We start from the raw sequence: 14,395 nt of genomic DNA on the forward strand, positions 1-14,395 counted from the left end.
CTGCTCCCTTCTCCGAGGCTGCCTGGGGCAGGGAAGGCCACCAGATAAGCATCTCCAGTGGGCCCCAAGCAGAATTGACCATTAGAGGGCCATGTTGGGTGGGCCCCAGACATTACTGTCAGCTCTGAATGCAGTCCAGGCCCTCTCTCCAGGGGCACAGGCCATCAGGGTGAGTCAGGAAGCCGGGGGCTCAGCCCCAGAGGAGAGGAGGTTGGGAGGTTGAGGTATGAGACACTTTTCACGATCTTCCTTCAGGGAAGGGGTGAGTGAAAACGTCTGCTCCAGTTTTAGCCACTCCAGCCTCACCTCCTCTTTGTATCCTCTCTCTTAGGACTTTTGATATGTTAGTCTGTAGTGTTAGTCTTGTCTCCCAGTTGGGCTGTGGTCTCTTTCAGGGCAGAGACCATGTTCCTCACCAGAAGTCTGCATCCTGAAATGCCTTTTCCCCCTTGTCCAGGTCTGTCTGATCTGCCCAGTTCCTCCTGAATTTGCTCACTTGATTCCTTCTATTTTGACTGGCTAACAATAGATTCCCGATTAATCACTATTGCCTTAAGAGAGACCTCAGAATGTCCCCAGAAAATTGGTCACCAGAACACCACCCTCTCCTAAAACATTTTCGCCACTCCTTTCGCATTGCTTTCAGAGCCAAAGACCATTCTTTTGAAAACCTTCAATTGTGGCAAGGCCTTATCTTTGAGGGCACATTTTATTCTTTCAAATAACCAAATTCCATCCACAGCCAAGTCTGACGACTAGGGGGAGGGGTGGGTAAACGGATGTAATATTGTTTGGGGTTTAAAATGAAGCATGTGTTGTGAAGCGTTCTGACTAATTTTCTTGTGCGGCTCTGAAACTAATTCTGAAAAGACCTCGCAAAATATTTAGCACAGTGGCCACTTCACTGGAGTAAAGTTTGCACCTTCTCCCGAGGTGGCTATTTTGAGGGATAACCGCCTTTTATGTGGCATCTATTCAAATCTCTGTCCTTTTATTTTCATCTCCATCTTTCTGTCAGCTGTAGAATCCGGTACAGTGATGGCCACATGAGCTCCCAGATAAATAACTTTGGTTTAGGATGCTGACTCCAAATTTGCTGGCCATAGTGAATTTTTGAAGGAAAGAATATGGTTAGGTTTAAGAAGGCAGCCTGGGTATCAGTCCTCTAAAGACATGATCACAAGCTTAGAAACCTGCTGTTTAATAAGCCCTCCAGGTGATTCTGCTGCATGCTAAAGTTGAGAACCCTTGCTCTATAAAAGCGGAACCACAAAATACTGCACAATTTAAAGGAGGATCAGATGAGATTGTTTATGAAATGTACCTAGCCCCTGTGCTCAATAAATATCAGTTTCCTCTGCCTCCCCTCTTCAAAAAAAAAAAAAAAGTCTTTTTATTTTAAAGCTAACTGCTTTGCCATAGTGGTTCCCATTCTTGGCTGCACTTGAGAATCACATGGGACTTTTTAAACCCTTGATGCTCAGGCTGCACCCCAGATATGTTACATTGGGATCCCTAGGCGATTCCACAGAAGACCCAGGCATGACTTTTTTAGGCTCCTCTGACGATTCCAGTGAGTAGCCGAGATTGAGAAGCACTAGCTTCGGTTCTTCTCTAATTTACTGCGCGATCGCCCTCGAGGTTGTGGGCCAGCCACTTATCCCAGCCTCTGGGACCTGAAGCTGGTGTGTTCCTTAGGCAGCCCTTGTGCAGTAGCCACACAGCCTCACTGGGGTCGTGAGAATCCCCTAACCCCCAATTGTATTTGACCTTCATCTTCTCCATTTACCCACCTAGAATTTCACCACCAACAATTAGACTAATCTAAGAAGGACTAATTAGCCTCAGTCTCTCTCCCCTTGACCTGCTGAAATCCATTTTGCTTCTAAGCCACCTACCTTATAGGTAACAAGCATATTGTTTTGTTTCCCTGATGGCCCACAGGCATTAGGCATGGGAGTCCCAATCATACTAAAGGTCAGGAGACTATAGTTAAGCTACCAATCCCACTGGTGCAGCTGGTGACATCTTAGAGGCCCCACACCAGGCTGTGTTCACCTGAAAATCAGAAACCAGGATCATCTTCACCAAGAACTGATAATGGCTCAAATACTGACTCAAGTAGGGATCTCTAAGCTAGGCTTGGAACAGTGACCCAAAAGTTAAGGAGACATTTTTAAGATAGTGAAGCTCTGGACCAAGAGTTTTTTCCCAGTCGAATTATAGTATATATCCACTGGAGCTTTAGGATGGTGTTTGGATTTGTCTTTTGACTGGCTACCTGGTTCTTAACTGGTTGCTTTCCTTAGTTGGGATCCAGTGTTTCAGACTTTGAGTTTCCAACTAGGAGAGACAAAGTATAAATTTGTGTACATTAAGATGCAAAAAAAAGAAGAAGAAAGGAAGGAAGAGAGAGAGAGAGAAAGAGAGAGAGAAAGAAAGGAAAGAAAGAAAGGAAAGAAAGGAAAGGAAGGAAGAAAGGAAGAAAGGAAGAAAGACAGACAGACAGACAGACTGTTTGTTCTTCAACTGCAGCATAGAGAGATATGTACAGGCAGGCTGGACCCACAGCTTTTATGGAGCACTGTGGAGTCTTTTCTGCTAACAGCACACCACCCACCAGCCCTACAATGATGAAGGCAGCCTCCTGCTAAAGCCCATAGCAGTGATTCCCCTTCTTCCTACCCACACTTCATGTGAACTCAGATATCAGTTCTTTCTCCTACTCTTAATGTTCCAGGTCTTTTCCCAAGGGGAGTGGGTGCTCACTTAAGGACAGAACGTCCTCACCCACCATGGAATCTTTATGTCATTGTCTCTTCCAAATCTTAACCCTCCTCTTCCTCCTGTCTTTTATGTGAACATCCCGTTGGTAGGAAAGTATAACACAGCACTGTCCATGTCGCAGTTATTCAGTAAGTTTCCTTGCTGCCAGTGGAGAAATCTTTGTTCTTGGATCCTGAAGAACTAGGTTTGAGACAATGTCTTTTGGCAAATTACTTAATCTCTCTAAATCTCCACTTCTTCACCTATTAAACTAAGATAAAAGTTCCTATCTCTCAGTGTTGTGAGACTCGCATAACACATGTGGGGGCGGGGGAAGTGCCCTTAAACACCATAAGGGTATTGTTATTTGTGCTTCTAGGATCAGCTGAAATCCTGCCTCCCTGAGTAACCTTCTCTAACCTTGTTTGCTCACACTCACCAGCTCGTATCTTAACCACCTACAGTGTTCATTGCCTGTACTTATGTCTGTGGTTAATAGAAATGCTTCAAGTTATTGGCTTACTAACTAGATGCATTCTCCTTAAGAACAAGGAATGTATGCCTTATCTACTCTAGAGTTCCTCTAGGTCTAGCACAGAGCTCAGTACACACTTCTGGGTCTGCATGAGGACACTGTTACCCAGGGCAAGGTTTGTTGTGTGTTCCATGTATGAAATATTGTGTAGGACCACCCTGTGGTCACAGGAGGGCCACCAAAAAAAAGACAGGAGCAGGAATTTTGCAGAAAGAACAACTTGATATAAGAAACTTCTGAATATATATATATATATACACACATGCACGTGTGTGTGTGTGTGTTTACAAAAAACTGGAGAGTTCTAACATGCCATATCTAGAATTGTCATTTCAAAAATCTGGTCTATTGCAGTTAATTCTAGAACCCATCTAGGGAGAGAAAATAAAGTGCAAGTATTTTTAGAAAATGAAGCCTCATTGACCTAAGAAGTTTCAGCAACATGACACAAAAAACTGGTCTAAATTAGCATGACTGCAAATATACCCCTAACCCTGAGACAGCCTTGATTTGGCAATAAAGAATGGATATTATGGCCAAAGTCTGAATGTGACTAATACTAATACCAGATAATGGGGTCATTATTATCAGTCACACAGTTTTCATTTGTGGAGAGCTTTCTTGTACAGGCATACCTCAGAGATATTGTGGGTTCAGTTCTAGAGCATCGCAATAACGTGAGTCATAATCTTTTTGCCAGTGGAGGGTCTTACCTTCATTTTGTAAAAAATGCAACATCTATGATCAGTAAAGCTAAGCTCAATAAAGCGAGGTATGCCTGTACTTCCAGCCCATCTACGCTCATTTGATTCTGACAAATAAGACATGAGATCTCTCTCATCTTCGAGCTGAGGCTACCAGGGCACAAAAGAATGCTTTTTTTTGGTCCAAAATCAAATAGCTAGGTAGTCTTGTGGCCAATATATTAAAACATCAGTCCTAACTTCCAATTTCCTGTTCTATTTAAGAGACCTAACCTGTGAGGAGTGGTATGAGGAAGTGGGCTGTGCGTGCCTCACTGGGCTTAGGGAGGTCTTACCTTCACACTTGGCGTTACTTATACCTGTTCTTCAGTGTTGGTAATTAAATCATGACAGTGTTCCACATTATTGTCTCATCTTCCAAGAGTCAACTTTAGATATCTCTGGACTGTGTCAAGTTTAACTAGATAATCTAGTTAAAGTCCTGTTAGTCCCCAGAGTGCAACCATAAAAACGAGGTAGCTAAAAGGGAGCTCATGATGTTTAAACCAAGAGGTTGTGTGAGATTCTTAGTCTTTTTCTAAATATTAAGATGTTGCTTTTTCTTTATTTCTTGCTAGAGCCACTATCTCTTATCATTAAGCAGTGGAAAGTGTATTGACCTAGGAAGGGATGGTTTCTAGTCCCGACTCTGCTACTGATTAGCTGGATTGCCCTTGGCAAGCCACTTAACTGGGTTGGGCCTCAGTTTCTGTGAAATGGGGACAGCAGCAATGCCTTTCTTGCTCCTCTCACATGTAGTTTGTGAGGATGGAATTAAATAGGGAGCATCCACATTTCTCAGGACTTCTGAGCGTCTGCTCGATGACTGTAAAATCTCTAAGAGCTTGCACAGGCATTTGCCTTGTGATCTTGGGCAAATTACTCTTATGTCTGAGCCTCAGATTCCACATCTGTGCATTGTGTTCACAATACCCACCATATTGTGTTCTTAGCAGAATTATAATGGGGTAATGACATGGAAGGTTCTTGGTACAGTGCCAGGCACAAAAGTAGGTATCAATAAACATTCGTGTGGTCCAGGGAACATGGTAGGACCCAAATGCCAAACGCCGTTGCTAGACAGAGTACCGACTCCAAACTGCCTTTTCCCCTCCTGGTTCTCTCCGTCTTATCTGCTCTTCCACTCTAAGGAAGGGGCAATAGCAGAGGGAAGCTCTGTGCATGTTGGGGTTAATGTCATAGCCTGTATCGGGGACTTCTTCCATCTCAGCGTGGTGTCTCTAGATGCCCCTCATGACTGACCCTGTGTTGAAGCTTTTGTTGGGGAATGAAAGGGTTGGTGCTGGAGAATGGAATCCAACATCTTAAAGACGCTGGCCCTCCTTTACCTGGCTCTGTGACACACAGGCATGATGGGTCAAGTTTCAGTGTCTTATCCCCTTCCTACCCTCCTTTCCTGTGCCAGGACGCCTGCAAACCTTGAACAACTGCTTTTGCTCCACGATCAGAGGTCAGGATTAAGGTGAAAATGGGAGGGACTGAGATACAAAGGGTCACTAAAGGTCTGGTGCAAAAGCAACATGACCCTGAAGGCAGGCCTGAGAGGGTAGGGATGGTTGGGGTGCTGGGGAGAGGGTTCTAGGAATTGGAAGTCAGGGACAGGGGAGGGAACAGGGATTAACTAAAGGAAACAGAACAGAGAGATAGGACAAGAAAAGCAATTTCACCCATTTCATAATTTTTCTGAAGGTTCTTCTTGACCATCAACAGCTATAGGACATTCTTCCTGCAGTCTGAGTATATGGTGCTCAGTCCATCCAGGGAGCTAGATGTTCTATTTTTTTTTTTTTAAACGAAGCATGTCATAAAGTCAAAACAGTGTCTCTGCCCCAAATCTTGAAGGGTTTGAGGGGTATGTCAGCATTCCATGAATCCCAATTTATTGATTATTTGTCCAGTTAATAAGCTACAAAGCCAAAGAAAAGGAGCAGCAGCTCTGGTTTGTAAATCTCAGAAGGGAGAACCGAGACCGTGGGCTGGAGCTGGTTGGATGAGGCCTTGAGAGCCATAAACTGCACTGGACACTTAAAAAAAAAAAAATGAAACTACTTTACTAACCATGCAATATAAGTTATTTATATTAAAATAAAATACATATAAGCATGGAGAAAAACACACATAACATCACTGCCCTGAAACTGATAACATTTTTATGTATAGAGAGACAGGACAGTTACCCATGGTTAAGAGCTTGGACCTGGGGCTGGGCCACCTGCCTGGTGCAAAGTCCCACTTCATTTACCTGCTAAGAGGCTGCAGGTAAATTAGCCTCTATGGACCCATTTCCTCATCTGTAAATTAGGGATGATAATAATAACTATCTCCAAGGGTAGTTGTAAGAATTAAAGAAGCTAAATAGTAGTGCTTTAAATAGTACCTGGAATATATTAAGCACTATATAGGTAATAGCTATAAGATAATAGTTATTACATTTCTAGGCTTTTTCCTCTATAAATTATAAAAACTATTATATATAATACATTTCTATGAAAATCAGGCTGTTCTATACTTTTGTAATGTTTTTCACGATCATTTGTTCATGGACAGATTTGTTTCCTATTAATATCAGCTAATATTGATCGAATCCAGTTGGGATAGGCCTGGCGCTAAAAATTTTACATAAATTATCATATTTGATACTCACAATAACTCTGTAGGGTATAAGTACTCTTACTACCTTTTTATAGGTGAGAAAACTGAGGCTAAGCAGCTTAAATAATTTGAATGTAACACAGCTAGCAAGTGAAAGAATTTCAATACAGAGAGTCTGGCTTTTGAACTTGCCCATGTTAGAATGTAACACAGGCTCTGTAAGAAGATGCAGGATTTCGTTAAGACTTCCCGAAAGAGGCAGGTTTTAGTATATGTCATCTTCCTTCTGTCCTGCAAAACAGAGAGAAATGAGCATGAGACAGGCTGGGAGCCTATCTTTCTAATCCCACCAGGATTAGAAATGAGCGTGTGCTCACTCCTTTGTAACCCTTGGCAGGTGTGCACTTGGGGACACCAGAGTGACGGATGTCTGGCTGACAGTTCTTGGGCTCTAATGGCATTTTTGATTTGCACCATGGAAATCACTCTGATACCGAATGGGAGCTAATTAATTTTTTCTAAGAGCATTTTACTTACTTAATTTTTTTTTAAGAGCATTTTGTCTAGAGAGAACCTCGAAGCTGTCTTTCATCTTCTTTCCCAGAGCCTCTGACATAGCCACTTGGGTCACTGGCCTCAGTCACTCATACTTCCCTCCCATCGCTGCACATTCACCTCAGTCCCCAGATAACCCAGGACCACGTCCAAGCTAGCAGATGAACTCAATTGGCAAGCCTTTGTTCAAACCATGTGAAGCCCTGTCCTGGACACTGCGGGCGTACAGGAGGAGGGCAGCTGAGAAGATACACACACGACTGACACTATAGAGCAGGCTCTGTGTGGCTAGACAACCAGTGTGAGCCCGGACTGGTGCAGTGGGAGATTTTGGCTGTACCATGCGTTGGGACGCCCTGGGGATGTCTTGATCAGGGATGGGATAGGATGACAGTGACGTTTTAGGAACTAAACTCTTCTCTCTCAATTTAGGAGTAGCTCAGAGAGGAGGAAGGAGAAGTCCCGGGATGCGGCGAGATGCCGGCGAAGCAAGGAGACGGAGGTCTTCTACGAGCTGGCCCATGAGCTGCCCCTGCCTCACAGCGTGAGCTCCCACCTGGATAAGGCCTCCATCATGCGGCTGGCTATCAGCTTCCTGAGAACACACAAGCTCCTGTCCTCAGGTGAGGCTGGCAGGCTCCCCCAGGCCGGTGCCGATAGCAGCCTTACCAGTGTGTCCCCACACACACAGGAGGCTCTGTTGTGCCAGAGTTAGAAGGTGACTGGAAAGGTCTCTCCACCCAGGAACTCTCACTCTGCAAAACTTCCACCCGCAGAAACTGTCACTGGTGCTTTATTCCTTCATGTTACACATCTTTACAGCAGTGACCTTTATAATGAATACAAGCCAAGGGCAAGGACAGGACCAAGGAAACACCTGGGCACCTAGCAGCTGAGGAGAGAAGGAGCCGGGAGAACGGAGCAGCTTTGCTAGCCTCCCTGTTGCCGCTCCAGCTGGCCGTAAGACCCACAGTCCACCCCAGGGCGAATCCTTAGCAAGTGTTTGAGTGCTTATCTTCTAGCTTCCTCTCCAAAAGGGCGGAGGCGTACCCCTGCGGTCTTTTCCCTCTTACTAGCCAGTTTGCCAGGCACATAATTTGGTGTCTCTGCTCTTGGTTTCCTTATCTGTAAAAAGGGGTTAAAAATACTTATTGCACAGGGTGTCTGTGGGAATTAACTGCGATCAGGTCTTTAAGCACCTGACCCACCATACTCATTCACACTGGGGAGCATCTGATGGATAACAACCTCCTCACAGGACCAGCTCATTCTCACCCTCCCTGGTATCTCCGCAAGTCTCAAGTTCACAAAATGTTTTTGTTTTGTTTTGTTTTGTTTTGTTTTGTTTTGTTTTGTTTTGTTAGAATTTACATTCTTCAAAAAACCATTTCCTGTTAGCCTTGACCAGAAAGAGGTAGCCCGAGTTTTCCAATTTCAGATCTTATATCTCGTTTAGTCCGACGGTTTCATAAGGAAATCGGTCGGCAGGTAGTGTCCCTCCCCTGCTGGTGATGGGGCCACAGGTGGGCAACATCTGAGGCAGTGAGCGTGAGGAAGGCAGGCAGGAGGGGCCGCTTCTTTTCTGGTTGGTTTCCAGTTTTCCCGAGTGAACCCGGTGCCTGGGAGCCGGGTGGATCCTGCCATCCTGTTATGAAGTAGCTATTCTGGGAAAGAAACCCTGAGCAGAGGGGATCCAGTGTGAGGCCGGGAGGCCAGACCGGCATGTGCTATTCTGGGCCCTGGAGCACAGGAAGGATACGGGGGAAAGACGTTCAGAAAATAAGATGACAGCTCAGTGGGTCCAAGGGTTGGAGGCTTAACCCTGTATTGCAAGTCTAAAGAGTCTTAGAAAAGAGCAGACAGGCGGGGGAGAACCAAGGGGAAAGACATGCTCTATAAATACTTTCAAAGAAACAATGCAATCAGTGGCAGATTCGTCATCATATGTGCTACAGAAAGAGGGAACAATGGGCTGAAGTGTAAGAAAGGCTTGGAGACACCATCTCAGGGCACACATGTACTTCTTTCTTTTAAGGGGGCTCATCTTCCTGGACAGGTGAGGGCAGCACCTGGTAGTGTTGGAATCCCCTTTGCATATACACAGAGTAGGCAGTGCGGGATTTAATGGCTAAATGAAGACCCCCTTCCCTACACCCAGAAATAACTCCCCTCTTCCATGTTATAGTATTGAAATTTTATTCTTGGACATTAATTTCTTTGGGGTAATCATCACTTCCTTCCAACACCACCCCCATCCCTCTACCAACAGAGAGCCCTGGAAGGGGTAATACATCAATCCTGGGATATCTCTCTGATTGAATTTGGACTTGCAGAACATTTCGTAGATGATGGATGAGAAGTGAGGCACAGAAAAGTTAAAGTTGTCCAAAGTCACATATGTTTCTGCTCTTGGGGAATCTGCACCAGGAGTTCAAGTCCTTTGAATCTTTGTCTGTGGGAAAGACAGACACAAGAAGGCAGGAGCATCTGCAAACCTGGTCAGGCGAAGATGCTGGCAAGGGCCGGTTGTGTGAAGAAGAAGGCAGGGTAACCAAGTTAAATATCACCTGGGAGCTGGCCTCAAGCAGTGGGGGAGGAAGGAAGTCCTCACACATTCAAGTGAGATGTTTCTATCCTTTCTCTCGATGCAAGGCCTTGTTTCCCATGCTCTCCAACACATAAGCCTGGTCTTCCCTCTCAGTGGTTCGGAGGTTGGCTTTGAGAGAACCATGAATCAGAGGCCAGGCCTCTGAGCACGTCTGCTTGCATGTGTGCTGACGTGAACCCTCTGTGTGCCAGACACACCCAGAGAGATAGGACTAGGATGGCCACAGACATCGCACATCCCCACTCAGGAGCTGTTGCAAATTGTGGACACTAACTGCCTGCCCTCTGGCTAAACTCAGTCCCAGACCAACCAGAGTCCTCAGCATGTCAGCTCTGGTCCTCTCTGTTTCAAGGAAAGAAATGACAGAAAAGGATAAAAAGTATCTACATTTCACATGTGGTCATGGTGTCCTTGAAGGAGCAGTTCTCATAAAAGACGCATCGCCTGTGGGGGAGGAGGAGCCAGAAGGCTCTCAGCATCCTCTTGTCCTACCCTCCCTTCCAGGCTCCCTCCATGCATTCTCTCGACCAACTGTCAAATCATCTTCAGGAATTAAATGGGAGACAGGACTCTTTCCTTTTCTAATTATATTTTGCTTTTTCAATGCATATGACTTAATTAAAAAGAATACACAGATTGTGGGCAAATAGACCCTGTGTTGGAACCTCAATCTGGCTGCCTTTTTTCACGGCAACCTCATGAAAATCTCTTTTCTATCTTTGAGCTCGTCTTTCCTCCTCTGCACAAAGGGGCTAACAGTACTTACCCTGGGATGCTATTTAAGGACAGACATAATGGAAGTAAAAGCCCTTGTCCTCTTGCCTGCCACATATTAGGCTCTCAATAAGTTATAACTTAGAAATCAAAATTATTACAAACAAGTAAATCTATAAGTATATACAAATAATATATATAATAAGCATACAATTCTCTTACCCATCTTTCAGCAATTTCTATCAAAATGCAGTTGCCAAGCTTTTCCAAGTCAAAACAGGGTCGTTACTGAAACATTTCTAACAAAGGTGAGCACTGATGTTGGCTCATTTTATAATAGGAAATAGCTGGTTGCATACCTCAGAGTTCAAAAGGCTAAAAAAGACCAGGTTTTGCTTTAGAAAAGTTTATTCTTTACTTAGTAACACGTTTCCCTTTGATTTTCACAGTAGGCTGTTCTGTGTGGGAATGTTGGAGAGGAAACTTCAACGCTAAGAAATTTAGGCTAGGAGTCTGGGCTGCCGATTGAGATTCGTATCACAGGAAGCAAACTGAAACAATAGCTTTATGATATTAGCTTCCACGCTGGGCCGAGAACAGAACACACTCTGACGGGAACATTGGTGGAAATACCACTCGATTGTCTTAAATCCTCTTTCAAGATGAGCCCCGCAAACCGTGACCAAATGAGGGTCACTTCTGCATTCGAAGGGCATTCAACAGCAGTGAATGTGCAAAATTGGATTTTCACCATAAAATGGATTTTTGACTTTTCTACACTCATACATAGTAAAAATCAAATTAATTTCACACTGGAGCCGCAGGTTAACGCGAAGCAAGCTTTCCAAAGAGAGATGTCGGGTTTATTATTGATTCATTGGATTTGCTTAGTGAAGACATCAGTCTTAATAAGAGATTATGATTTCCTGATCTCTGGACTACTAAGGGAAAGATATTAAAATGTGGGACAAATGATTTTAAAGGTTTTACGGTGGCTTCTTCATGCAGGAAAAGTGGAACCAAAGTGAGGAAATTGTGGCGGCAGATACAGTTTCTGGCGCCTTATGTACCACTTTCAGACTTGCCTAGGTTTTCATCCCTTGCCTCACCCACGCTCCAAACCAAGGTCTTTTTCCTTCCTTTTTGGAGAGGAGCCGATAAACTAATTCATGATAGGGTGTTAATGGCTAAGAGCAGCTAATAATCTCATGTAGAGATGCTGGCCTTTTCCAGATCATTCCCTTAACTTAAACCAAAGGAAGATCTAGTCGATCAGTAGATATTTACTAACCCTAGCCCTGTGCTACAGCTTATGAAGGTTAACACAGAGAGGTAAGACAGGATAGTAAGTTATGTAATGAACAAAGAATGAATCTCTAATGGTGGACTTTTGAGGCCCTTTGGATGCCAGCAACATCAGGTGAACTCAGTGCCTTCTGCTAAAGATGTGAGGGTAGCCCAAGTGGAGTTTAAAGGTATGGCTAATGATCCAGTAAGTGATCCAAAAGTAATTTCCTTGTGGCTTGACTGGCACTGCTCTTGTAATCAGTACACCCAGGAATGGGGGCAAGGGGTGTCCATGGCTCTGGAATTGCTGGAGGGGAGGAATCCATTTAAAAGGAAAGCCTCTGCGATGATAACTCAGTGACAACTGTCTGCTAAGCACATCTAGGAAGATCACAGCAGAATGGTTTTAAGAAGAGTCAAAGCAGTCCTGGAACCTCTCAGATTAGAGAAATGACCCTAGTGGAATAAAAATGCATCCTCACCAGCAGCAGCACCTTGTGACAGCCTGGTCTCAGGGACCCCGTCAAGAGTGCCCTGCCACCGTGCCCGCTCACGCCAGACGCCCAGCTCCTGCTGCCAATGGGGTCCCACCCCACAGGGTGGTGCTGCCTGAAGGAAATGAGCAGAGTGCTCCGGAAAAAGTGCTCCGAAACCTCAGCCGGCGCATATCCTGGCTGTGGGGAGTCATCAAAGCCTGTTTACAGGGGCTATTTTTAGCATTAAAGGATCTTGTGCTCCCTGGGCTGAGCAGGGCTGAGCAGGCTTCATCTCAGCAGAGTGCCACTGATTCTAGTGACCTGTCCCTCTTGTTTTGGGTCAGACCCCAAAGGATCCTAGGAAGCTGAGAATCTACAGCAATTTAAAGACTCCTGTTGGCAGCTTACTGAGCACCTACTGTGGGTTCCTTTTTATTGGGCACCAGGAGTTTCTCTCCCTTGCCGTATAAGCTTATAGCAGTTTGTCTTCACCACCAGTAGAGTCCTGGAGACAAAAGATTACTCTTATACATCTTGGTATCTGTGATTCTCCCTGGGACAGGACTGAGCACAGAGTAATATTTGTTCACAGATTTCTGATTTCCTGCTTTGTGCCTTGCATAGGGCAGACACATAGTAGGAGAGTAATAACTGCATAGCGAATAAGTACATTTTTCAAGTGCCTAACACTGAGTGGGAAATGAACAATACGTTAGGGAAGACACAGTGTTCACGGGAAAGAACAGGAAAAAAGGCAGAGCAGTCTTCAGTGAGGCGGGGTCAGGGGGTGATGCGTGTGAGCCTCTGGCCCCTTGCATCAAGGTCCGCCTCCACCCCATGGTTTTCACCTTCAGCTCCAAGCTCACAGTGAGTTGGCCAGACTCCTTCGGAGGCCCCCAGGAGGATGAGCAGGTGCTGCGGGAACAAATAGCTCCACAGAGGAAAGAGTCCTGTCTGCCCCAGGGTCCTTGGGAGCCAGCCCCGCCAGCTTCCTGATCCTCCAGCCATTGTGACTTCAGTTCCAAGACGTTCTGTTTCCATTTGTGGCCCCCCAAGCACCCCTCTTCCTCCAGAGGCCAGCTGGCCAACTGCTGCAGCCAATTTCGCCACCTCCTGGAAGCAAGTGTACTGGGCACAGATGGAAACAAGTTTAGCTGTGTCGGAACTGTTAAAAACAGGAAATTTTAAGCAGAACTATTTCCTCGGGGCCTACTTAACCCAAATAAGGTTGTCTTGGGATTACTCCAGATTTCGAAGTCAGTGTTGCCACTGAGATCAAAGAAATTGAAGAGAAAAAATCTTATTCGCAGGCCACAGATAACAGAGCTGGCCTCTGCCATCTGGAGGAGGTGGTCACCTATCTGATGTGATTTAAATGGTATTGAAAACCTCTCCTCCCCATCCCCAGCATAAGTCACCACCTGCCAAAAAAGGCATATTTTCCCAGCATTGGGATCATCTATAGGACCTTGAATTAGGATGGTTATTTTAAACCTGTGGTCCTAGGGCCAGCAGCCTTAACATCACCTGGGAATTTGTTAGAAACGCAGATTCTCAGTCCTCACCTTAGAGCTAACCAATCAGGACCTCTGCAGATGATCTCATCTAGGGCCAGCGTCCTGGGTGTGTGGCTTGTGTAGTCCCACGGGGTTCCACACACACACTTAGAAGGGCCCTGGGCCTGGTTTAATTTTTCAACAAGAGGTCCTACATTTTTACTTTGCACTGAGCCCTGAAAATTATACAGTAGTCCTGGGCCCAGAATTCCTTGTTTTAGCAAGCCCACCAGGTGATACTGGTACATGCTGAAATATGAAAGTGCTGAATTAAGTCATTATCCCTCCTAAAGCCTCTGTTTAAATACAGATGTTAAGTGAGAGCCCTAACATTGCCAGAGGCATCACCCCACCTGGACGTTGGTTCATTATCATGCATTCCGCTGACTAGTTACTTGGCAGACACCCTAAACAGGGATGTGTGTGGTATATGGACATAAGGCTGGCCACCTGAACCAGGGTATGAAGAGGAAAGAATTTCCCTTCTTTTGTTACATCATTTCTAGAGAGAATACCACCAGGATGCTAGTCTGTATAGCCTA

At 45.1% G+C, this 14,395-nt stretch overlaps 1 protein-coding gene across 1 annotated transcript in view; it reads left to right on the forward strand.

The window, feature by feature from the left end:
* EPAS1 (endothelial PAS domain protein 1) overlaps positions 1-14,395 on the forward strand; it is an 82,023-nt gene that overhangs the window by 37,730 nt on the left and 29,898 nt on the right. The window contains exon 2 of the mRNA XM_016142209.2: positions 7,645-7,835. Coding sequence (XP_015997695.1) covers positions 7,645-7,835 — 191 coding nt within the window. The remainder of the gene's footprint in view (positions 1-7,644; positions 7,836-14,395) is intronic.

The sequence above is a fragment of the Rousettus aegyptiacus genome, unplaced genomic scaffold (assembly GCF_014176215.1).
Source record: "Rousettus aegyptiacus isolate mRouAeg1 unplaced genomic scaffold, mRouAeg1.p scaffold_m13_p_7, whole genome shotgun sequence".
Lineage (NCBI taxonomy): Eukaryota > Metazoa > Chordata > Mammalia > Chiroptera > Pteropodidae > Rousettus > Rousettus aegyptiacus.